At 39.6% G+C, this 25959-nt stretch overlaps 1 protein-coding gene across 2 annotated transcripts in view; it reads right to left on the bottom strand.

The window, feature by feature from the left end:
• klhl20 (kelch-like family member 20) overlaps positions 1–25959 on the bottom strand; it is a 101733-nt gene that overhangs the window by 20740 nt on the left and 55034 nt on the right. For both annotated transcript variants that reach the window (XM_043699961.1, XM_043699960.1), the window contains exons 3-5: positions 15371–15529; positions 13180–13274; positions 2523–2638 (exon numbers count right to left, since the gene is read on the bottom strand). In XM_043699961.1, the coding sequence (XP_043555896.1) occupies positions 2523–2638; positions 13180–13274; positions 15371–15529 (370 nt within the window). The remainder of the gene's footprint in view (positions 1–2522; positions 2639–13179; positions 13275–15370; positions 15530–25959) is intronic.

Genomic DNA, 25959 nt, shown 5'->3' with positions numbered 1-25959 from the left:
CAGAAAGACTTCTTTACTCATGTACTCAAATCCCCTTGTAATGAAGGCCTACATATCATACACCTTCCTATTGATTGTTGCACTGATATGCTAAGTTTTCACAACTCATGATCAAAGACACTTGGGTCCTTTTACACATCAACACTTCCCAACCTCACACCACTTAAGAAATATCCTGTTTTATTGAGTTTTTGTTACCAAAGTGGCTAAGTTCACATTGATTCACATTATATGCATTCTGATATGTTCTTGCATATCTGTCCTAGCCTGCTTGACACCTCTTTGCAAATTTCTTGAATTTCCTACTGGTATTGGGACATTAGTAAATTTGGAAATTACAACTCATCCACACATAATATTCTAACATCTTACTTCGGTCATATAGGTCTGAGGTTCTCCATTTTTCCTCTCCCTCCATTCTTAAATACTAGGGTTACATTGGCTATCTTCTAATCTGTCAGAACCTTTCTGGAATCTATATAATTTTGAAAGATAACCACCATTGCATCTACTATCTCTATAGCCACTTCTTTAAACACTCAAGATATATATTGTCTGGTCCAGAGGATTTTTCAATGTTCAATTCAGTTAAACCTTTCAAGTGATATCTCTTTACGAATTCTAATTTATTTTGGTTCCTCAGTTGCATGGTTCCTTTGGCAGTCTAGTATTCTGGAAGATTTACTGAATGTTCTACCATGAAGTCAGACACAACATAATGGTTTATTTTCTTTGCTATTTGTCCATTCTCCATTATAAATTCTGTCTCCATACAGTGCACTCACATTTGCCCTCTTTTGTTTTCTTTTCACAGATCTAAAGAAGCTTTTACAATCTACTTTTATATTTTCAGCTTGCACGCATTCTCTTTTCCCTTTTTCTATCAGTTTCTTGGTCATCCTTGATTCAAATTTCCTTTTCTGTCAAAGGTATAAGCCTATTCTTTTGATCTAATGCAACCTTTAACTTACTTTGTTAATCTTGTTAATTTAAACTTCAACAGTGGGCATTTGCGTCTTACAGGAATGTAGCCATAGAGTCATACAGCACAGAAACAGACTCTTTGGTCCAACAGGTCCACGCCAACCAGATATACCTATCTGATCTAGTCCTATTTGCCAGCACTTGGCCCATAGCTCTCTAAACCCTTCCTATTTGTATACTCCTACCTCCACCATGATCTCTGGTAGCTTGTTCCAAACACGCACCACCCTCTGTATGACCAAGTTACCCCTCAGTCCTTTTTAAATCTTTTCCCTCTGACCTTAAACGTATACCCTCTAGTTCTGGACTCCCCCACCCTAGGAAAAAGACCTTGGCTATTAACCCTATCTATATCTTTTATAAGCTCTATAAGGTCCCCCTCAGTCTCTGACGCTCAAGAGAAAGAAGCTCCAGCCTATTCAGCCTCTCCCTATAACTCAAATCCTCCAATCCCAGCAACATCCTTGTTAATCTCTTCTACAGGAAGGATGTTGTTAAACCATCTCAAGTTTAACAACATCCTTCCTATAGGAGGGAGACCAGAAAGGCAGTATATTATAAGTGGCCTCACCATTGTCCTATGCAGCTGCAACATGACATCCCAACTCTTTTATTCAATGTTCTCACCAATGAATTCAAGCGTGCCAAATGCCTTCTTTACCATGCTGTCATCGAGAGAGTCATTCTCAAGGAACTATGCATCTGCACCCATAGGTCTCTTTGTTTGGCAACACACCCCAGGGCCCTACCATTAACTGCATAAGTCTTGCCCTGGTTTGCTTTACCAAAATACAACACTTCACATTTATCTAAATTAAACTCCACTCCTCTGCCACTCCTCAAGCAATTGGTCCACCTGATAAAGGTCATGTTGTACTCTGAGATAATCTTGTTCAAAGTCCACCACACCACCAATCTGGAGTCATCTGCAAACTTACTAAAACCATGCTTGCTATATTCACATCCACATCATTTATGTAAATGACAAAAAGCAGTGCACCCAGCACGAATCCTCATGACACACCACTGGTCACAGGTCTCCAGTCTGAAAAGCAACCCTCTAACACCACCCTGTCTCCTACCTTCAAGTCAATTTTGTATCTAATTGGCTAGCTCCCCTGGATTGCAAGCAATCTAACTTGACTAACCAGTCTACTATGCAGAATCTTGTCAGACATTTTGCTGAGGTCCATATAGACAACGTCTACCGCCTTCATCAATTTTCTTTGTCACTCTTCAAAAAAACTCAATCAAGTTACTTCTTTAGATAGCAGACATTATCTGTCAACCATCAAATCTTTGTGCATTTTCCAAATTCCCAAGGTCAACTTTCCCCACTTGCCTTCATAGTTTTCTTTCCTTGTTCAGAATTAAGACCCTATTTCCAGAATGAACTATATCACATTCAAACTTAATAAAACAATATGTAAAATAGAAAAATATAATACATTACAAATGCAATGTGTAATGTATTAGGGTGACTTTTGAAAGTAACTAATATTATAATTACAAGATAAATCCTGCACAGGATTACCAACCTGCAAATAAGACCTCACCACATCGGATAGGCTTACGAGGTCTTGTCCTTGGACCTTGCATTAGAGGTCGTTCTTGCGGTAAAAGCAAGTAGTTTTTGGCTTCATCCACAAGGTCTCTGTGTAAATACAACACAGAAATTAAAACATTTCTGTTCTGATACAATTATAGTGCCTTTACTGCAACACAACACTCGGCAACACATCAATTAAAATATTTTGATAGCAAGACACAAAAGGCATTACCATAACAAATCTCCAAAAATTTTAAGGGTCATCTTAAAGGAGGAAAAAATGCAGTGGAGAGGTGGAGGAGCGAACAGAGGAAATTCCAAAGTCTAGTGCCAAGACAGGTAAAAGCACAGCAACCAATTGTTTACCAGTTAGAAATGAGATGTGCATGGGGCAAGAATTGGAAAAATATGCATATCATGAACGACCCTCATGCTGTGTGCTGTTCCAAAAAGCCATGTGGTGAAGTATAGGACTGGAGGCATTTTTTTTTCTTTGTTTTAAAACTTATTACAGAGTGACACATTGTAAACGTACACCTCCTTACTGAACAATCACAATTTTAGTGTGTATGTACTCATGAAGGGCTCAAACATCCAGTTAATTTCTACCTCTTGCAAACAATTTCACACAATTTAAATTAAAACAAGCCAGAGGAAGTTACAGAGATAGGGAGAGACAAATCCATGTAGGGACTTGGTAATGACAAGGGTGACTTTAAAACTAAGGCACTGGCAGGCTGACAGCCATTTTGGAATAACAAGAAGAAAGCTGACGGGACACAAGAGTTGAAGTGAATGGAGGTCAATAGAATAAGATAAGTAAGTGAGAGAGTTTGGGATGATCACAATTTTATATGGATAAAAGATGGGGGCAAGGCAGGAGAGCACTTCAAGAGCAAAATCTAGAGCTAACAAAGGCACAAGAATGGATTCTACAACTGAAGAGTGTAATGATGTTACCATGGTAAAGGAAGGCAATCTTTGAGGTGGAATCAATGCGTGGTTGGAAGCTCATCTTTGGATCAAGCTTAGCACCATGGTTATAAATAGTCTAAGTCAGTTCAAAAAGGTGCAAACAGTAGTGTCTGTAACCAAGTTTCAGAGTTTCTGTTGGGGATGAAAGATATTTTTCAGTCTTACCAATAATTAGTAAGAAGAAATTTCTACACATCTAATATTAGATATTGGTCAAGAAGAGTGATAAATTGAAGGTAGTGGAGTGCTGCAAAGAAGCACTGGAGGGATAGGTGTAGAACATGATGTCATGGTTTCCTATGATATCACAGAGGGGTAGAATTTATGAGTAATAAGAGGTGGTCAGGACTCATCCTTTGGGACTCCATCTATAAATATGACAGAGGGGTTGCATTTGATGTGAAAGAACAGGGGGTCAGGATTAATATTTGGGGACACTAAATATAAATGTACAATGTAGGAAGATAAGCCATTGCATTTGATACTTTGTCTACAATTCAATAGATAAGAATAGATTCAAGCAACTTAGATGGAGAACGGAGAAAATATTCGAGGAACACAGTAAGATCAACAATGCCAAGGGCTTCAGATATGTCAGGAATAATGCCCAAGACTAGTTTATTATAATGATAGCCATAAACAAGACTATTTGTGACTTTGATACAGACCAGTTCAGTACCTGGAAATCTGAATGGAGAGATTAAAAAAAGACATGATTTTGGACATGACAGCATGTTCAAACACTTTAAATAGGAAACAAAGATTGGAGATCAGGTGGCTATTCTGTTCTTTTTGAAATAAATGGCCAACATTCCATTTGCTTTCTCGATTACCCACCTGAACATGTAAGCTAGCTTTTTGTGATTCATGGACCAGGACTCCTAAATCCCTCTTTTCTTTTGTTTTCTGCTGCCTTTCTCCACGTGAATAATATTCAGCTCCCCAATTCTTTCCGTTAAGTGCATCTTCCTACATTATATTTCATATGTCAGATTTTTGCCCATTTGCTTAACTTGCTTATATCCCTTTGAAGACTGTTCATCCTCACCAATTGCTCCCCATCTATTTTTATGTCATTCACAAACTTTGTGATAGCGTATTCACTTTCCTCATCCAAGTCATTAATGTTGCGAGTAATTGTGGCCTCAGCACTGATCTCTGTGACACACGACTAGTTACAGGTTGCCATCCTAAAAATGCCCCCTTAACTCAATTCTTTTGTTCTTCTATTAGTTAGCCAATCCTCAATCCATGCTAATATACTATCCCCAACACAATGCACTCTTACTTAAACTAATGTGTGGTATCTTGTCAAATGCCTTCTGAAATAACTAATATATTATATCTAATGTTTCTGTTTATTTATCCTCCTTGCTTTCTCCTCAAAGAATTCAAATTACTTTGCCAAATATTCTTCCTCTTCATTAAACTATGCTGACCATTTTATATACTTGTGTTGCCACTTTCAGAGAAGTGTGGACCTGTACACCTAGATCCTTCTGCATGTTAATATTGTTTAGGGTTCTGCTAGTTATTGTAACCTTCCCTCCTGCATTAGATCTTCCAAAATGCATTACTGCGCATTTGCCAAGATTAAGCTCCATCTACCATTTCTCTGCCCAAGACTCCAGCCAATCCATATCCTGGCAATATGCCTCACTACCTACAGCACCCCCAATCTTTGCATTGTGCACAAACTTACTAAGCAGGCTCCAAATCATTTATATATGTTACAAACTACAAGGGTCCCAGCACTGACCCCTGTGGAACTCCACTGGTCATAGGTCTCCAGTCAAAAAGACACTTCCATTTCTACTGTCTGCCTTCTATGAAGAAGCCAGTTCTGTTTTCATCCTACCAGTCACCGTAGATCCCATGTGACTTCACCTTTTGTATCAGTCCGCCGTGAGAGACCTTGTTAAAGCCTTGCTAAAGACCATATAGAGAACAAATACTGCTCTACCCTCAATTACCTTTGTCACTTCTTCGAAAAACTCAATCAAGTTTGTGAGACATGACATTCCTTACACAAAGTCATGCTGCAAATTACTAACATAAGGCTCACTGGCCTGTAATTTCCCAGTTTATCACCATTGCCCTTCTTAAGCAAAGGAACAACATTGGCTATTCTTCAGTCCTGTGGGATCTCTCTTATGACTAATGAGAATACAAAGATATCATACAAGGCCCCAACAACATTCTCACCTGCCTCCCTCAGCATTTTGGGATAGATTGCATGATTCCTGTGTACCTGTCTTCCTTAATGCTTAATAAAATGCCCAATGTGGTGATTGTAACAAGGTCAGCCAGGTGGACCTCACAGAATATGAGTTCCCTGATGGGGGCTGTTAATTCATCCAATCAGGTAGCCCTGGCTGACAGATAAAAATAGGAATAGCTGGGATTGGAGGTTTGTCCTCATTTCCCTGTAAACTGGTTGAACGGTAGGGTTTGGGGTCTGGCTTTGCTGTTCCTCTCCCTTGCAAAATTGCTGTTGTATACAGCTGTAAATGTTAACTGTTTTTTGTAAACCATGTTTCATAAACTGTTTTGTAATTGCTTAATAAAATAAAAAAAAAAGGAACAGCTGGGATTTGAGGTTTGTCCCTATTTCCCTGAAAACTGGTTGAATTGTGGGGTTCAGGATTTGGTTTTGCTGCTCCTCTCCCTTGTAAATTGCTGTTTCTCTGTATACAGCTGTTAATGTTAATTGTTTGTAAACTGTACTGTTTAATAAATTTTTAAAATATAAACAGGAAATAAAAAACAGGAATAGCAGATAGCTTGCCACGCAGAGCTGGCTCTGAGGGAACTGGATCATTGTCAAAGACTTTCCACATGTAAATAAAGGGTGACTTCGTGACAGGATACCAGCCTTTGTGGAATTATTTCACCCAACACCTTTTTTAAATGTTGGTCCAGAATATCAACATACCCCTCCAGAGACTCACCAATCATCATGCTTTTTCCCCCATTGTGAATACCAATGCAAAGGACCTCACCTACTTCCTCTGGCTCCACACATACATTCCCTTCTTTGTCCTTGACTGGACGTACATTTTCCCTAGTTACCCGCTTGCTACTTATATATGTATAAAATGCCTTGGGATTTTACTTAATCTTGTTTGCCATTGCAGGTCCCTGTTAGCCCTCCTAATTCCTTGTTTGAGTTCTTCCCTGCAATCTCTATAGCCTTCGGGGGCTCTGTCTGTCCCATTTCCTAAACCTTGCATATGCCTCCTTTTTCTTTTTGACTAAGTTCTCAATTTCTCTTGTCATCCAAGTTCCCAAACCACATCATTCTTATCCTTCATTTTCACAGGAACATGCTAGCCCTGAACACTAATTAATTTGCCTTTAAAAGATTCCCATATGCTAGATGTGGATTTACCTTTCAAAGCTACCCCTGATCTACATGCCCCAGTTCCTGCCTAATATTTTTGGAGTTAGCCTTCCCCAATTTAGTACTTCCACCTGAGAACTACATTTATCCTCGTCCATCGGTAACTTAAAATTTACAGAATTATGGTCACTGTTCCCGAAATGCTCCCCCACTGAAACTTCAATCACCTGGCTGGGCTCATTCCCCAATACTAAGTCTAGTACTGCCCCTTACCAAGTTGAATTATTTACATATTGTTTCAAAAAACCATCCTGGACAAATCTCACAAATTCCACTCCATCAATGCCCTGGCACTAAGTGAGTCCCAGTCAATAAAGAGGAAGTTAAAATCATACATCACAACAACCCTGTTGTCATTATATTTTTTTCATAATCTGCCCACATATCTATTCCTCTATCACCCAGTGGCTGTTGGGAGGCCTGTAGTACAATCATATCAAAGTTATTGCACCCTTCCCATTTCTGAGCTCTACTCATATGGCCTCACTGGACGAGCCCTCCAAGATGTCTTCCCTCAGTGCAGCTGGGATATTCTCTCTAATCAGTAACACAACTCTTTCTTCTCTTTTACATCCCTCTCTTTCTCAACTGTAACACCTAAATCTCAGAATGTTAAATTGCTAGTCTTGTCCCTCTCTCAAGCAGATTACTGTAACAGCTACAATGTTATGGTTATATGTATTAATCCAAACTCTAAATTCATCTGCCTTACATGTCATATTCCTTGCATTAAAGCAAATATACTACAGACTGCCAATCCCACAGTGTTCATTAACCTTTCCCTGTCTGTTCTTCCTCTTAGTCTTATTTGCTTTAATCTCTGACTTCTCCTTGGTTATTTTACTTGCTGACCCACTGCTCTGCTTCCTGCGCCTCCCTGCCTCTCCCACCTCCCCCCCACCGCCCCACCCCCACACTGGAGTCTCACTTGCTGCCACAGAAACTCCCATGTCTCTAATTTATAAAGTCCCTGTATAACCCTCTCTGCTGTATAACATTGTGCCATTGATCTGGCTGCTGCTGTTGCTTTCCCACGAGGCCAACCCTCTCACCCCTAACAGTATACAAAACAGTATACCTGTTTCAGAGGGAAATGGTTACAGGGGACATCTGCACTGCCTGCCCACACTTGCTCATCTTCCTGGTAGTCACCCAACACTTCTCCATCTGTGCAGTCCTCATTGGTGGTGTTCTCATTAAATGTGCTATCCATGACATTCTCAGCCTTATAAATGCTCTACAGTGAGTCCATCTACAGCTCTAGGTGCTCCATCTGGCAAATCAGGATTTGCAGCCGAACACATTTCCTGCATGTGTAGTGACACTGATTTCCTACAGATTACGGAAGGGGCATTCCACAAGGCCAAGTTCTTCTGCCATTTCAAAGATTATTGACCAAATTAACCTTATCAACTACAGATAATAATCCAGGAACTGATTACACAACTTTATCCACTCGTCACCAAACTCAGGTCTCTCATTCCTGAATGAGGGGACCAAACTGCTCACCAGCACATGTTCTCTATTAATAGCTATTGCAGTGTTTTCTTTTTGTCCTGTGATAACTGAGTCATTTTGAAACGTTGTCTGTCTCCTATTGTGAAGGCTGATACAAAGTATAATTTTCTAACATTGCCTGGATCCCATGTATTAGTCCCCTAGCCTCGTTCGTTAAGTGGCCTCTGTTGACTTTGAATTCTTTCTTCCTTTTTAATGAAAGTCTTGATAGTTTACCCTCAAAGTTTATTTTCTCCCTCTTCAAAAGAATCACAATCATGAATATTCCCAAATCTTCTCCTTGAAATAAATCAAAATCCCAAACTGTGGCATCAACAGTCTGATAAGGTCTTGCATTATAGATAACACTACAAAAATGGGAAATTACGTCTGAAGCATTTCCCTGCAACTAAAATACAATGCTCACAGCACAACATATACAGTGACATTAACATAGATTGCAAGAAGGAGGTATAGAGAGAATTAGTAAGATGATGGAACTGGATGTTATACTTTGTTGGTTTTGGCAGGTGGTGGTGAATACCAAAGAAGAGAAGTTAAACTAAGCAAACAGAGTGAAATCTGGATTAAAAAGTTGATTTGAAGATTTCCAAAAGTGCAGAGAGAAGTGGGATTTAAAACTCTTAGCTGCATTCTATGATCTGTCCACAAACTTGAACTTCAAATGAAGGTGGAAGTGAAGCGGTGATATACAAAAGACCATGTCAATTAACCAAAGGATGCACAAGGAAATTCAATGCTGGCAACGGTTCCAGGTTAGGGTGGAGCATAGCCAAGATGGGCTGCACATATCCAACAAGTAATTTTAAAACAAGAAGTCATATTTCAGTAAACTGAAGTTCTAAAAACATGAAGTGAGCTTAATTTATCATATTATTATATTATAACATGCGGTACAAATTCCTTAAATCCTAGCTTAGTCAACTTTCCGGATATTTAAATGAAAATTTAGCTCTTAAGTTGATGGTAGTTTTAGCCATGATGAACAACAGGGTGGTATTCACTTCATTTGTGCTGCTAGAGATTTCTAATTTCCTCCTGCTGAAGTGTAACATCGTAGCATTGTGATCTATACCCTTGGAAAATGTAAGGCTGAGAATTCAACCACTTCTACAACAAGAATTCAAGAAAATCAAATTAAGTGCATTGCTATGCTAAAGGATAGTCAGCACATAGTAATTTATTTTAATAAATCTAGTATCTGAGAGAAGGAAATCATGTGCTTTTGGACAATAAAAAAGCTAACAAAACGTTTTTATACAGAGGTTACAAGTCAAGTATATGCAAGAATAGCCTCTAGCCGAAAGCCAATAACAATAATAAAATTCAGCTGAAGTGCGAAATCAGTTTTGAACGCGTGCACTTTCAAAAATTAAGCTGAATGATTTTTCTCCCATAACCAAGTCAACAGAAAGAGGATCATCGTTGAAATATGATAACAATCTAGTCATGTCAGTTAGATAGACACATACTTTCCTCTTGATAGAAAAAAAAAAAGAGGAATGGTATCTTTTCAATAAAACACCCATTTTCTCCAAGGCTCACACTATTTCTGGTCAGAGCTGAACATATGTTCTGACATTGTGAGCTATGCCAAGGTTGCTACTGCAAGCCCCTGACAAATAGATCATACTATTAAAGGGAAAGCTATTATTAGGTTATTAGAATGAGTTAGCCAGAGATTTATTTATAGATAATTAAATTTTAGCTTAGATATTCTTTAGATAGAAAATCACTCAAAACCAGGAAATGTGGATAAAGGGTGTGAAGACCTCACATCAAAACATTAACCATTTTAGGAAATTTTGAATTTGCAATCATCAGCTGTCAGGATCAGTATTAAATTTCACTTATATACAGTGTTCCCCATTGGACAAGGTGTTAAGTACTGACAAGCGGTAGCAATGTGTGTGAACCAAATCATTCTTTCAACTCAGCAGTGTTATTAATACCACTGCGCTTGTAAGAAGTGGTTATTTTAATTACTGTGTAATATCAGTTTGTCTAGTTTTATCCTACTCTTCACTCACCGAGACATTTACAATATTCATTTGAGTAGAATGCATTATACGGGCACTGAATAGTGTCCCTTGTGAAATAAATCCCTTTTGAGGTCCTTTTGCATGAAGACAGGCAGGAGGTCTGCTCTCAAATTGCTGTTCACAAGAGGTGCATGAACATCACAGCATGATTATAATCAGCTTTTAATTTCCTCTCTCTTTCTTCTACATTTCCATTTCCGCTGTCCTGCATTCTATGCTTCGAACAGTTGAGTTGGAAATTGAAGTCCAAAAGCATTTTTTTCCTTTTTTTCTCCAATTATTTCACAGGACATTGGTGTCACTGGCCAGGCCAGAATTTACTGCTCATCCTGAATTGCCCAGACAGCAGTTGAAAGTCATCGAGTCATAGAGATGTACAGCATGGAAACAGACCCTTCGGTCCAACTCGTCCATGCCAACCAGATATCCCAAATCAACCTAGTCTCATTTGCCAGCATTTAGGCCATATCCCTCCAAAGCCTTCTTATTCATATATTCATCCAGATGCCTTTTATACATTGCTGTGGGTCTGAAATCACATGTAGGCCAGCCTGGGTGAGGAGAGCAGTTTCCTTCCCAAAAGGATGTTTGTAAATGTTTGGGGCAGCACGCTGGCTTAGTGGTTAGCACTAATGCCTCAGTGCCAGGACCCGGGTTCAATTCCAGTGTCGGGCAACTGTCTGTGTGGAGCTTGCACATTCTCCCTGTGTCTGCATAGGTTTCCTTCAGGTGCTCCGGTTTCCTCCCACAGTCCAAAGATGTGCAGGTTGGGTGGATTGGCCATGCTAAACTGTACACTGTGTCTAGGGATGTGCAAGCTGGTGGGTTAGCCTTTGGAAATGCAGGGCTGCAGAGATGGATAGGAAGTGGGTCTGGGTGGGATGGTCTTCGGAGGATTACTGTGGACTCCATGGGTTGAATGGTCTGGTTCCACACTGCAGGGCTTCTATGGAACAATAAGATAGGACTTGTCTAACAATTGACAATGGTTTCCTGGCCATCATTTGATCCTTACTTTCAGATTTTTATTGAATTCTATCTCCACCACCTACCATGTGGGACTCAAACCATGGTCCCCAGAACACTGCCTGGATTTCTGGATTCATAGTCTAGCAATAGTTCCACAAGGCTATTGCCTCCCCATGTGAACCTGTACTTAAAACCTTAGTTTACAGAGTCAGTAGGTCACAGTCAAATCTCAGTTGTTGTCAAAAAGTGTGGCAATGGAAAAGCACAGCAGGTCAGGCAGTATCTGAGAGTCGACATTTCAGGCATAAGCCATTCATCAGAATGTTGGCAGGGGGGAGGAGGGGTCGCTGAAACATAAATAGAAGGGTAGGGTGGGGATGGGCAGAATGTAGCTGGGAAGGCTATAGGTAGATGCAGATAGGGGTGTGAATACAGTAGGTTGGAGAGGAGAGTGGAGCGGATAGGTGGGAAGGAAGACGGACAGGTAGGATTGTGCCGAGTTGGAGGGTTGGATCTGGCATGAAGTGGTGGTGGTGGTAGTGATGGGGGGGATAAGGAAACTGCTGAAGTCGACATTCATATCATGTGGTTGAAGAGTCCCAAATGGAAGATGAGGCGTTTTTCCTCCAGTCGTCTGGTGGCTAGGATTTGGCGGTTACAAAGACCCAGGACTTGCATATTCTTGGCTGAGTGGAAGGGGGAGTTGAAATGGTCGGCCACAGGGCAGTGGGTTGTTTGGTGCATGTGTCCCAGAGATGTTCCCTGAAATGTTCCTCCACTGGTTGATACCCTGTCTCCCCAGTGTAGAGGAGACCATATCAAGAGCAACAGACACAGAGGTGCTTGGATATGCAGGAAAATCTCTGCCTGATGTGAAAAGATCCTTTGGGGCCTTGACGGAGGTGAGGGGAGAGGTGTGGGTGCAGGTCATAGATCTCTTGCGGTAGCAAGGGAAAGTGCTGGGGATGGAGCGTGGGTTGGTGGATGGCGTGGACCTAATCAGGGAGTCATGAGGGAATGGTCTCTGCAGATTGCAGATAGGGACGGGGAGGGAAATATATCTCAGATGGTTGGGGGTCTGATTGTTGGTGGTGGAAATGGAGGAGGATAATATACTGTGTCTGGAGATTTGTGGGGTGGAAGGTGAGCACCAGGGGTGTTCATCCTTGTTGTGGTTGGAGGGATAGGGTTCAAGGGCAGAGGTATGGAAAGTGGAGGAGATGTGCTAGAGGACATCGTTGATCATGTGGGAGGGGAAATTGTGGTACTTGAAATACAAGGCCATCTCAGATGTTCTGGAGTGGAATTGTTCCTCCTGGGAACAGGTATGGCAGAGACAGAGGAACTGGGAGTAAGAGATTGCATTTTTACAGGAGGGGGATGGGAGGAGATGTAGCCTAGTTAATTGTGGGAGTGTCAGCAGAGTGGCTCTCTGCTTTTGTCAATTCTGCTGCCAGCCATCAGCAACCACATGACTGGATTTGCATCTCATCTGGTTTACATGTATCTGGCCTTTACACCGTTTTAGGAAACAGCTGCTGAAACTGTAGCTCACCATTTGGAGCTTGCAGAAAAGCTTTATATCTGATATTTTTAAGGAGCAAGTTAAACAATAAAACACTTTTTGAATCTTTATGCAAAACTGAACTTGTTTAAAAATTAGCACATACGTGCAGTATCTGTGATACACGCAGCCTTAAGGGTTACATGCAAGAGAGCATAAACAAAAAGAATCATACCTGCACTCTTCATCACTCTTGATGAGGGGGTCAGAACCAACTGTACCCACCAAAAACTTGGGACTGAGCAGCGGCAAACGAACATGTTGTAATACCTAAAGTGAGGAAGTCAACTGAGATTATTTGGATCAATAGTTCCCAATATAAATATATTGATGGTAACTTATGTTCTAAAAAATTGATTTACACTTTGCACTGTACGCCAAACATGCAAAGTTTCAAAGCTGGGTTCACATTTGTAGCGCTCAATATTGCTGAGTTTCCAATCTCAACGATGTCACTGTAAGAATGTGTCAAGCAAGGACCATCATATCCTTTTTTTTATTCATTCATGGGATGCTGTTGTCACTGGCTACGCTAGCATTTATTGCCCATCCCTAATCACCAGGCATTGCTGTGGGTCTGGAGTCACATGTAAGCCAGACCAGGTAAATAAGCTATAGAAAATCTCTCATGACTCCCAGTTACAGTCTCAGCTGAATGAACAATAAATAATAAGGTTTCAAATGTACATCAAGCAAATCAATGAGTCTAAACTGCTGTCAGGAAGATTTTAGTCCTTACTTTTTGAAGTGATGTCTCTATTTCTTTAGATGGTGCTACATCAGACTGCAGGAGAAAGTGAGGTCTGCAGATGCTGGAGATCAGAGCCGAAAATGTGTTGCTGGAAAAGCGCAGCAGGCCAGGCAACATCCAGAGAACAGGAGAATTGACGTTCCGGGCATAAGCTGAAGAAAAGCTTATGCCCGGAACGTCGATTCTCCTGTTCCCTGGATGCTGCCTGGCCTGCTGTGCTTTTCCAGCAACACATTTTCGGCTACATCAGACTGCACCCTGAATTGAGGGAAAGTCCAGTCTACAGTTACATCTCTACTAATGTGACATTGAGACTGTTTGCCTAAAATTTTAAAAAAAAAATAAAGTGTATGACATCCCTGTAAAATCTCTCTCCGAAAGCTCAATAGGGAAAATAAACCTGCAATGTAGGTAACTGTAGCAGCAAGCATGCAGAACTGAGTTAACTCATAAATGAAAGCATTGAAAATAGTTAGGTTCTCAACCACTTAAAATTTTGAAAGTATCCACAATTGCATCTTGACATAATGATTAGAATTTAGCATGCCCAATTACATATTTGCCCAAATAAGGTAAGGGCCGTCTGTGCAACATGTCCAATTATCTCTTAGTGACATCAGTGGCGGAGGGTCAAGCAGATGGGTTTAGCCATTAAAATAAGCAAACTTTAGGACATGTGGAAGGTGCCAGATGATGGTTCAATAATTAGGCACTGGCACATGCTAAGACAGACCTTTAGTTCACTCTGATTTCCTAAACTTCAATTCTTAACTAAGGCTCCAATCAAAATCTAGAGTACAGAGGCTTTTTTGCCCCACCATACCCACATTGCCAATGCTACAATGACCAAACGGAGGTTAGGTATGTGAACAATCCAAAAAATTAATCAGAAATTAAGTTAATCCAACTAGTTTTGCATATCTAAATAGCTAGTTAATAATGTTACTGCATTGCCATTAGCCTAATAGTAAAATACCCACTCTCAAAAAACCAAACTATTCTAATAGAACTGTCTCAGAGATACATTAGTGGAATAAAAAAAGAGAACAACTCACACTCAATGTACAACAAAAACAAATTACTGGAGAAACTCCGGAGGACTGGCACCATCTTTGGTAAGAAAGCAAAGTTAATGTTTCAAGTCCAGTGACTCTTCATCAGAACACACAATGTAACTGCACTGACTGATGTGAAATTATGCTGAGCTTAATACACCAGTTCTGTCTATGGCCAATGATTTTATTCATCAGATTAATTCACAACAATACATCTAGGGACCACTTAAGATCATGACAAGCATTATATAAATGCAAATCTTCCTTTCTTGCCTGAATCTGATTTCTTAAATATTTAAGTTTTCATTCCACTTAAAATAGTCCAGTTCAAATCCATGCTCATATTCTAGTCGCGAGTAATTTCAATACATGGTTGGTCTAAGACAGAGGATTAGTAGCAGCATTCTAATTAAAGCTCAGAGATAAACAAGTCACATAGTATGCAGCATGTTTCTATGCTTCATTAGAATTAGGAACAGAGTATCTTTCTTGAATTCTTGCTTTTGAAACACAAGTAAAACAAGGCCAAGGGTTCAGATTTTCACCTGAAGAATGCTTACCTGGGGAAGCTGGGGACGTCGCTCTTGAATGCTATATTTGACCCAGGCCATGACTGCATTAAAAACTTGCTCCTCACTCCGTACATTCAACTCATCACTGGAAATTATATCAATGAGTTGATTGGCTGGTAACAACATGAACTCCTCACTCTCCATCACCTGAAAGCAAAACAGAAAGAAATAATTGCAGGTTTTACTGAAGAATTGAAGTACAGAAGCTGCCTCAAAAAGAAAACTTTGTCAATGCCAGATTTCCTTCAGTAAAATAATATCGCTTTACTAAGGTCACCAGCTGTAACATTTACAACATATTCTAAATAACCTAGCACCACATACCAGTAGGAATTTAGCAGTCATACTGTTGGAAGGAATACACCCTCTCAATGAAAATCCTCAGTCTCTTAATTTCAAAAGCAGCACATGGATAGACTGTAGAACATAGGACTTGAGTGCATCTATCAAGGAAAATATAACTTTTAGCCAGAATTTCAAGAATGTTGATTTCATTTTGGAAATGGGAGGTGAGGAGATGAATAGAATAAGGATAAGCAAGCCAGTCTTTCTGAAAGTGAAGACCTAATTTTACTCCTGCTAAATTGAGAATACAAGTTATATACCTACAGATAAAAAGCTCGCTACAGGGCTAGGAGTTTCACATCAAAGGAGGATATTCAATACTTCAGTTAATTTATTTGACTCCAAAGCCAAATCTTCGTTGGAAAACATGACAGAACAAATAGCGCCTTGGGCACCATTCAGGTTGTATAGCTCTGTAGTGCCCTGATCAGTGTAAACAATCACGTGCGATTTATTTCCCTTACCATCTTCCAAAATGTTTATGGGAAACCTTTTCCTGTGCATCACGAATAACAAAATTATAAAAATACCCATTAGAAATTAGTTTTTAACTTTGATACAGGACATGCTCTCCCTTGTTTAATTAAGTCACCTGACACATCCATTGAAAAATACACAAGCAAAATTTAAATTGACACACCAGCTTTATTTTCCCACTTCTGTTATTGAGAGGCAGTTAGGTTGGGTTGGTTCCCCACTCAACACCAATGCCCCCACCCCAACCCACTTCCAAACAGTTAAATGAGATCTCAGCATGAGGGCCCTACCTCCCATCATTATGACGCAAGTAGTAACACTGGCATGCCACGTACAGACTTACTCAAATCAAGACACCTTGCCATTACACACAAATGGTGATGCTGTCAACAACCTAAATAAATTGTAATTACTTGTAAAATACCATGCGAGCAAGTTTGTACCATGATAGTATCATTGTACAATTAACTAACCTAAAATACATTTCTTAACTATTTATTTCATTCAAATTCAGGACCTAGACACAGCTTTCTTCCATGCTGCAAATTCCTAAGAATCTGAAGTAACAATTATTTATCATAGTGAGTTGACATCTACAGGTGCATGTTTCTCAACAAAAATTATTTTAGCTGTCCAAGTTGTCAATATATTAACTCGTAATCAAAGAAATACATTTATGGATATCAGATGAAGAGAGAAATATGCTTAATTGGGATTTACCTTAAAATCAAACAAACAATCTTTCAATATAGGATTGCATAAGAATAAAATTTTGGTTAGGCATGCAAGTGAGAATTCAAACCAAGAGAAGTGTGAGATTAGTTGCAAGTAGAAATAAAACCAGATAGAGGGCTCTGGCAAAGCCTTACATAGGGTAGGCCAGGTATACCTTATGATCCTGTGATTGATAGTTTGATAGTTTAGTAGGTACATGTGGTAAAATGAAGTCAAAACCAGCAAATTCGCACAGAAGTAAAACCACTTGCAAGTTAATTTATGACTTCCATCTTTACCTTTCAAAGCAAAAAGAGGTTAAAAAACCATGGCATATCAGCGAACATGATGTCTACGACAAAAGCATTCCTAAGACCTAAGGTATTTAGAGCACTTGGCTCATCAAGTCTGCTGCACCATTTGATCATAGTTGATACGTTTCTCAACCCATTCTCCTGTAACCTGTGATCCCCTTAACAATCAAGAATCTAGCTATCTCTGTCTTGAATACACTCAATGGCTTGGCCCCCACAGCCTGCCACAGCAATGAGACCCATACATTGACCACCCTCTGGCTGAAGAAATTCCTCCCCTTCTCAGCTCTAATAGGTCGCTCTTGCACTCTGAGGCTAAACCCTCATGCTCTAGTCTCTCCTACTAAGAGAAACACTTCTTTATGTCCACTCTATCCAGGCCTTTAAGTAAGTTTCAATCAGATCCCCATCCCCATCTTTCTAAACCCTGAGTACAGACCTAGAGTCCTCAACCACTCATCATATGACATGTACTTCATCCCTGGGATCATTGTTGTAAACCTCCTCTGGATCCTGTCCATATCCTTCCTTAGATATAGGGCTCAAAACTGCTCACAACATTCCACATGTGGTTTAACCAGATTGAAGTATTCCATGATTATTGTAAATAGTGCCTTTCTTACAAGCCTTTTCTATCTCCTGATTTATTTTCTTCCCCATATCCTGATTGCTTCTAGGAAGTCTAAACACAACTCCCATTAGGTTCTTTTTCCCTGTGCAGTTCCTCAACTCTATATCACACAGATTCTACATCTTCCATCTCTATCTTGCTATTTACTTAATTTAATTTAACCACAAAGCAACCCCACCCCCATTCCATCTTCTTGTCCTTTCGATAGACCATGTATCCTTGGATATTTAGTAACCAGCCCCAATCCCCTCGCGCCGCATCGCTGATATCCACAACACCATGTCCACTACTTTTAACCTGCATTACTGGCTCATTTACCTTGTTTCATACATTACACACACTTAAGCACATGCTCAAGTCCTGGGTTGACTGTCCCCCTTTTCATAGTTATCTCCTTACCCACTGTGCATGAAGTTAGATTTTTGACCTTTTCCATACACTGTCCAACTGAGAAATTAAGCTACAAAAAGATAATCTAATGCAAGGTATACTGTATACCAAGTAATTCAATATTCCTTTTCCCCTTTATAGTTGTCTTCAATAATTCTATTTACAGGGATCCCCTGTGGACATGCATATTCATCTGTTTGATGAGCAAATGCACTTTTAGTAGCTAGTACAAACAGAAATCCCTGTTATTGTCCTAATTCATATTGTTGAGAAGTGGATCTGTATATTTTCATTTTAATCAAAAATTAAAAATGCTGAAAATGTGAGGATTGGATTCTCTACAAATGTATTTAGTTAATCATCTATCAACCTGCCATGTCACATTTTAACTGCTAACATCCAATTTAAAGAATTAGCTTACATAAACAGAAACTGCACAAATGATCATTCTGATTTATTCAAATATATCCAAAGGAACATAATCTGTAGTTAATAACACCTACCTTGAACCAGAAACAAATAATCCTGGGCTATTTTCAATTTTTAAAAAAATTTTCTAATCAACTATGTAGATACGTTACCAAAGTTTAAGAGGCATTTAGACAGACATATGAACAGGCAAGGAATAGATGGATACAGACCATGGGCAGGCACATGGAATTAGTTTAGATGGTATAACAAACGGCACAGGTGTCACAGAGTCATAGAAAAAGTTACAGCACGGAAGACCACCTCTCAGTCCAACTCATCAATGCTGGCCAGATATCCTAAATTAATCTAGTCCCACTTGAAAGCATTTGGCCCACATTCCTCTAAACCTTTCTATTCCCATACCCATTCAGATGCCCTTTGAATGTTGTACTTGTACCAGTCTCCACCACCTCCTCTGGCAGCTCATTCCATACCCACACTATCCTCTGCATGAAAAAGCTGCCACTTAGGTCCCTTTTGTATCTTTCCACTTTCACCTGAAACCTAAGCCCTATAGTTTTGGACTCCCCCACCTTGGAAAATAGACTATAACACATAGGAGCAGAAATTAGGCTATTCAACCCATTAAGTCTGCTCCACCACTCAATCATGGATGTTAAGTTTCCTAAACCCATTCTCCCACTTTCTCCCCATAACCTGTTTCCCTTGATATTGAAGAACCTATCCAACTAAGTCTTAAATATACTCAATGAGCTGGCCTCCACAGCCATCTGTGGCAATGAATTCTATCGATTCATCACTCTCTGGCTGAAGAGGTTTCTTCTTCTGTTCGAAAAGGTTGTGTCCTTGGGTCCTAGTGTCTCCTACCAACACCTACACTGTCCAGCCCATTCAGTATTCTGTATCTTTCAATTAGGTCCCCGCTCATCCTTCTAAACTCCACTGAGTATAAACCCAGAGTCCTCAAATGTTCCTCATGTTTTCATTCCTGGGACCATTCCCGTGAACCTCCTTGGCTATACACCCTATCCATGCCCCTCATGATTGTTCAAACCTCTATAAGGGTCACCCCTAATCCACTGAAGCACCAGGGAAAATAGCTCTAGCTTATTCAAGCTCTTCCTATAGCTCAAACGCTTTGCACTGATGAGATGAGCTCTTCCATCATTCAGGATGGGATATTTGTGGAGCCTCCTCCTCGAAGGAGTTGTTTAATTACCCACCACGGTCTACAACTGGATGTGCTCGATCCATCAGTTGTGGCGAGCTGAAAATGGTATTTTTGCATAGACTCTTCGGTTATTAAGACTGCTATATTGCTTTTCAACACAATAAAAGTTTCAATTATTTAGTTACTGCATAAGATATAAAAATAATCTGCACAATTATAAAGCAATATATTTATAATAATTACAAAACACTCAAAGTATTAGAATATATTGCACAACATTAACTAGGGTACAGCTCTACAAAAGATATGTCCTCTGGTTTTTGCTTCAGTTACTCACTTGTCCCCATCAGAAGCAAGGCCAGCAGGCTATGTGATCAAGCTCATTTTAATCATTACCCAGTCTTCAGATTTCCAGGTTTCTGATTTACAGCATCCGCAGTTCTTTCAGTTTTTATTCAGATTTCCAGTGCACGATAACAGGAAAGACCAGGAAACCGGTTCACTTGCTTTTCTCCTCTTCCTAGCTCCAGACAGCTAACTGTAGCAGTACCAACTACACCTCTTCGGTATATAACTCGGCAAAGTGAATAAAATCGGAGATCTTCTTAATCTACACGATTCAGAAACTGTTTACTCATGTCTTTTTATACAGCAGAGAAAGTAAATTTACAATTTCATTATCTTTAAACTCTACTTGCTTTAACTTCTTGATTGGATTTAAGTGGCATGACAATCAATTTCTTGTATAATCTTGATGTGCATTGCTTTAGATGGAAAACAAATAGTTATTTTTAAAATAGAAATAGGACATAAAATGGAAACAAAATGGAAAAAGGATTTTGCCAGGGTTGGAGGATTTGAGCTATAGGAAGAGGTTGAATAGGCTCGGGCTGTTTTCCCTGGAGCATTGGAGGCTGAGGGGTACAATTGCAACATTTAAAAGGCATTTGGATGGATATATGAATAGGAAGGGTTGGGAGGGATATGAGCCAGGTGCTGACAGGTGGGACTAGATTGAGTTGGGATATCTGGTCGGCATGGACAAGTTGGACCGAAGGGTCTGTGGCCATGCTGTACATCTCTGATTATGACTGTATAACTGTGCCTCCACATAGTATTTCTCTCCAGCAGTGGAGTTGTGTTCCATCCCTGGCATTAGTAATCGCTTCTTTCACAGGTTATGCTCATCTGTAAAGTCAGTAACCTTCAAAATCCCCTTTAACCTCACTGCGGGAGCGAGGACCACAACTACTGCTACCAATGTGAGCATGTTTGAGCTGGAATATCAGCTTTCACTAAATACAAAAAAAGATTTTGTATAGTATTCCATGAGGAAGTGAAACTATAGTCAGAAGAAATAAAAGAAAAAAGCCAGTAAAGAAGCAAAGATAAGTAGAGGACAGGTAGCAGTGAGGAAATGGGGAGGCTGCAGAAGGGATTGGACAGTCTTGGAAAGCAGACAAAAAAGTGGCATATGGAATACAATGTGGGAAAGTGTGAGGTTATGCACTTTGGTAGGAAGTGAGATGTAGACTATTTTCAAAATTGGGAAAGGTTTTGGAAATCAGAAGCACAAAGAGATTTAGGAGTCCTAATTCAGGATTCTCTTAAGGTTAATGTGCAGTTCAGTTGGCAGTTAGGAAGGAAAGTGCAGTGTGAGCTTTCATTTCAAAAGGACTAGAATACAAGAGTAGAGATAGCCAGGAGTTTCCATTAATCCAGCAGATTTGATCTTCGTTATAGTTAGGACAGTGGCAACTTTCAGCTATACAGACAACTAGCGAAACTGCAGACAGAGTCAGAAAAGATCATGCTTATGTGAGCCCAGGGAATATGGCAAGTTAAATCTAACATTGGCTCAGTGGAAGAATGCAAAGGGTAAGCCTGACAGCTGTTTGTGTGATTGCAAAGCTGTATGCAATTGGAATGAACAAGGTTCAGTACTGGATCATTTCCTTTCAAAGTACACAAAGAGTTAGATTTGGGAAAAGAAGTTTGCAGATGATGAAAAAAGTAGCAGGTAGCAGGAGGACATACTGGCCAGATTGGCAAATAAATTTCAAATCCAAAGTGCAAGGTAAAGCATTTGGAGAGGACAAAACAAAAAACAAGGGAATGCACAATTAATAGGTTAGTGACAAGTGTAGAGGAATAAGGATATCGTGGAGTGCATGTTCATAAATCTGATAAAGTGGGATAGACAAAGTAGCTTAAGAAAGCATACAGGTTGCTATTCTTCATTAGTGGAGTTACAGAACAGAAGAATGTGGAGGTTATGTTAGAACTGTACTAAGTGCCAGTTAAGCCACAACTAGAACACTGCATTTACTTCTAGTCAACATGTTAAGGGAAGGAATTTAACAGGATCTTGACCCAATGGCAATAAAGGAGCAGCAACATAATTCCAAGTAAAGACAGAGTGTGGCTTGGAGAGAAACTTGCAGGAATAGTATTCCTCTGTATTAGCTGCCCATGTCCTTCTAGGTGGTAGAGTTACAGGTTTGGAAGGTGCTTAGCAAGAGAGGTTAATGGGAGTTATAAATTCAAATAGTTGGCAAACAATTTGAGGAGTTGAAGAGGAAAAAAATACTTTCCATCAAGATGGTGATGAACATAAAACGAGGAGCAAGATAGGTTAATTTGAGCATTTAAATATGCCCTACCTTTCAAGAGAATCATAGCTTTAACTTTACCCAACCCATATCCTGAAGGTTGGTACAATTGCAACATTTAAGAAGCATTTGGATGGGTATATGAAAAGGAAGGTTTGGAGGGATATGGGCCGGGTGTTGGCAGGTGGGACTAGATTGGGTTGGGATATCTGGTCAGCACGGACGGGTTGGACCGAAGGGTCTATTTCCATGTTGTACATCTCTATGACTCTAAATCAAAAATGTGCCTGACTTAGATAGAACAATGGTTTGAAACTTACTACCTGAAAAGATGGTAAAGGTAGAATTCCTCTTCACATTTAAACAGTATTTGGATATGTGTATGAAGTGTCGTAATCTACAAGGTTACAGACTGAAAGCTCCAAGTGCTCAAAATATTAAGCTGAAAAACTCCATCAGCAGACTCGATGGACCAAATTCCTGTCTTGTGCAATAATTTATGATTCTGTGATAGATGAAATTTAAGCAGGAAAGTGTGAAGTGTCACGTACTGGAAGAAAGAATGAGAAGGGGCAAAACAAACTAAATGGCACAATTTCAAAGGAGTTTGAGAAATTGGAAGAGCTGTGTTCGCAGAAAAAATCTTTGAAGAGAACAGGACAAATTCATAAGACTACTAAAAAGGCATAGAGGATCCAAGGTTTTATAAATGGAGACAGAGTACGAAAGTAAGGGAGTTATGCTAAATTTTATAAATCATTGGTTGTGCTTCAATCGGAACCTCAATTTTAGGAGACACTACTTTTCAGGAGATATTGTCAGGTCTCGGAAGATAGCATTACAGCTTTACTAAATTGGTATCAGGAATAAAGAATTTCAGTTATGTGGAGAGAACTGGGAAGCTTGAATCGTTCTCCTTTCAGCACTGTTGCTAATAGAAGTATGTGAAATTATAAAGGGTTTTGATAAGGAGGTCAGGAGAAATTGTTGCGACTTCCAGTGGGCAGTTACTTGAGGAGTCAGATTTAAGGTCATGAGCTAAAGAACACGAGAGAGTGAATCTTTTTTATGAAATGAGTTCTGATGATCTAAAGTGTTCTGCTGAAAAAATGGTGCAAATAGATTCATAAAGAAACGCTACAACAACAAAAAAGGAGTATGTCCAATTGGAGAGTTTTACCAAAAAGGTAGCATGGCAAGCTGGATGAAATAGTCTTCTGTCAAGGTCCCCACAATCCAGTTTATTTAAATAATTACGTTATTACAAGGAAGCAATTCCACGGAAAGAACTAGGAGTAGTAAGACTTACCTAGACCAAATTAAAGGTTAAAATAGACATGTTAAACTCACGCAATACAAAAACTTGATATTTGTTTAAGAAGATGAAAAATTAGTCTGAGATATCAATCACATCTATTCTAGAACAAGTTGGCCAGCCTCAGCCAAGACAGCACTGAGGGCATTACAGTCAGACATTACATTCCTAAAGGGAGGAGGCAGAGTTCCTCATCAACTAAAGAAAATCCACTAAGTGTCTGTGTGCAAATGCCAAGTAAGGATAAGGTATCTCCTTATTCTCATTGCCAAATAAAATGTGAGCACTACTGTTTAAGTTCACTGACAATGAATTTTGCTCTTGACAAAGCACTGGCATACTCTGACTAACACTAACTCACTCATCTTGTAAGTAAACTGGATCACCTGATTCAAAATACAAAGTCTGGAAATGACTGTATGAAAAGTAACTCTTATATCTCATAATTACTTCAGGAACTTCATCTGATCTTTCAAGTTCTCAACATGTCAGTGTTGGAGAGTTTCCAAAAGACATCTAAATAAACTGCAACAGGCCAAAGACTGGAAGAAGTTAAAGGATTTTTTTTAGATCCAAGTACTGCCATCAGCAATTGAAGTGACACTGAATCTACCTTATACTAGCAAGTGGCCCAGGTATTGGAGTGTCTCAATATCAAGAACCAAACTTAATTTCAAAACACACAAAATTAAAAAAAAAGATTTCACTAACATTTGTTTCAAAGCAGCCATAGAAACAGCATGATTCAGTGGACTACTGTGAAATAGAAATACTGCTGTCAACAAAGTATGAGCTGGGAAGCAATTGTAGAAGAGACCACGTGTGTTGATAATGATCAATGTAAGTAGCAGCAAGATAAAACACATCAATCTCAATGATCCCTCTATTCGGTGAATAGCCTCCTAGATTATACTTTAAGAATGCAACATCACAAAAGAATATAAAGACGAGGCAAATAAATATACTGATCTAACTTTTTCTTTTAATAATACCTAAGTGTTGAATTACGAACATATAGCTTTCAACAAAGCAATGGTTGACACTTACAAATTACACCAGTAGCACTGCAGCTTGTTCATACTTAGTTCAAGGAATCGTCTTAAGGATACTGTGATATGTGAATATGTGCTGCATATATGTATGGACATTTTATCCCTAATGGGAACATAAAACACATCTCAAAATACTTAAACACTGGAGCTAAGCCAAATCTACAGCGAAACCTGACCTTTCCAAAAATGTACCATCACCAGTTCCCCACATAATGCCCACTTACATTCCCAATTACATTCAACAACTCAAGGATCATTTGAGAACAGAAATTGCTGGAAATACAAAGCAGTCTACCAATACTTGCAAACAAGATATATTTAATATTTAGATGTAGTCTTTTCATGAGAATTAAACTACTAAAATTGATAACATGTTGAAAAGACCAGCTGCAAGGCACAAAATACAAAAAGGCATTGCAACATTTTCATTTCCCCTTGTCAGTCCTGTCACCACAAATAGTTAGTGTTGTACTTCGGATTTGTGTTCCCTTTTAGTGTGATCATTTTGACTAGTTTTGATGCCATAGTGAATTAAAAAATAACAGAGGTCACATTTAAAAAAAATCCTTTTGCATTCTTGTTTCAAACATGGCAAAAGGGAAAATCCGAAAATTGCTAAGCTTGTTCTCATGTTCCCATTCTCCACTTAGGAAAAAATTACCCCATAGGATTCTGCTTAATTCAAGATGGTGGATGGGAAATAAAAATGTGGCTGTAAGAACTACTTTTTTTGAGATATTTTCAGTGCTGGAGTTGATTTCCTCAAATTCTAGGAGCAGTAATTATTGTATGTTCCTCTTGCAACATGTTTGAGGTGAGGGATGCCATGGACGTCCCTGCTGATAACACTTGCAGGAAGTGCACCCATCTCCAGCTCCTCCAAGACCGTGTTAGGGAACTGGAGCTGGAGTTGGATGAACTTAGGATCATTCGGGAGGCAGAGGGGGTCATAGATCAGAGCTTTAGGGAAGAGTAACTCCAAAGATGGCAGACAGATGGGTGACAGTGAGGGGGACTGGGAGGAAACAGCCAGTGCAGGGACCCCCTGTGGCCATTCCCCTCAAGAACAAGTATACCGTTTTGGATACTTGGGGGGACGACTTACCAGGGGTAAGTAACGGGAC

The sequence above is a fragment of the Chiloscyllium plagiosum genome, chromosome 11 (assembly GCF_004010195.1).
Source record: "Chiloscyllium plagiosum isolate BGI_BamShark_2017 chromosome 11, ASM401019v2, whole genome shotgun sequence".
Lineage (NCBI taxonomy): Eukaryota > Metazoa > Chordata > Chondrichthyes > Orectolobiformes > Hemiscylliidae > Chiloscyllium > Chiloscyllium plagiosum.
The sequence above is the reverse complement of the archived record's forward strand: the minus strand, read 5'-3'. Positions and strand labels throughout refer to the sequence as shown.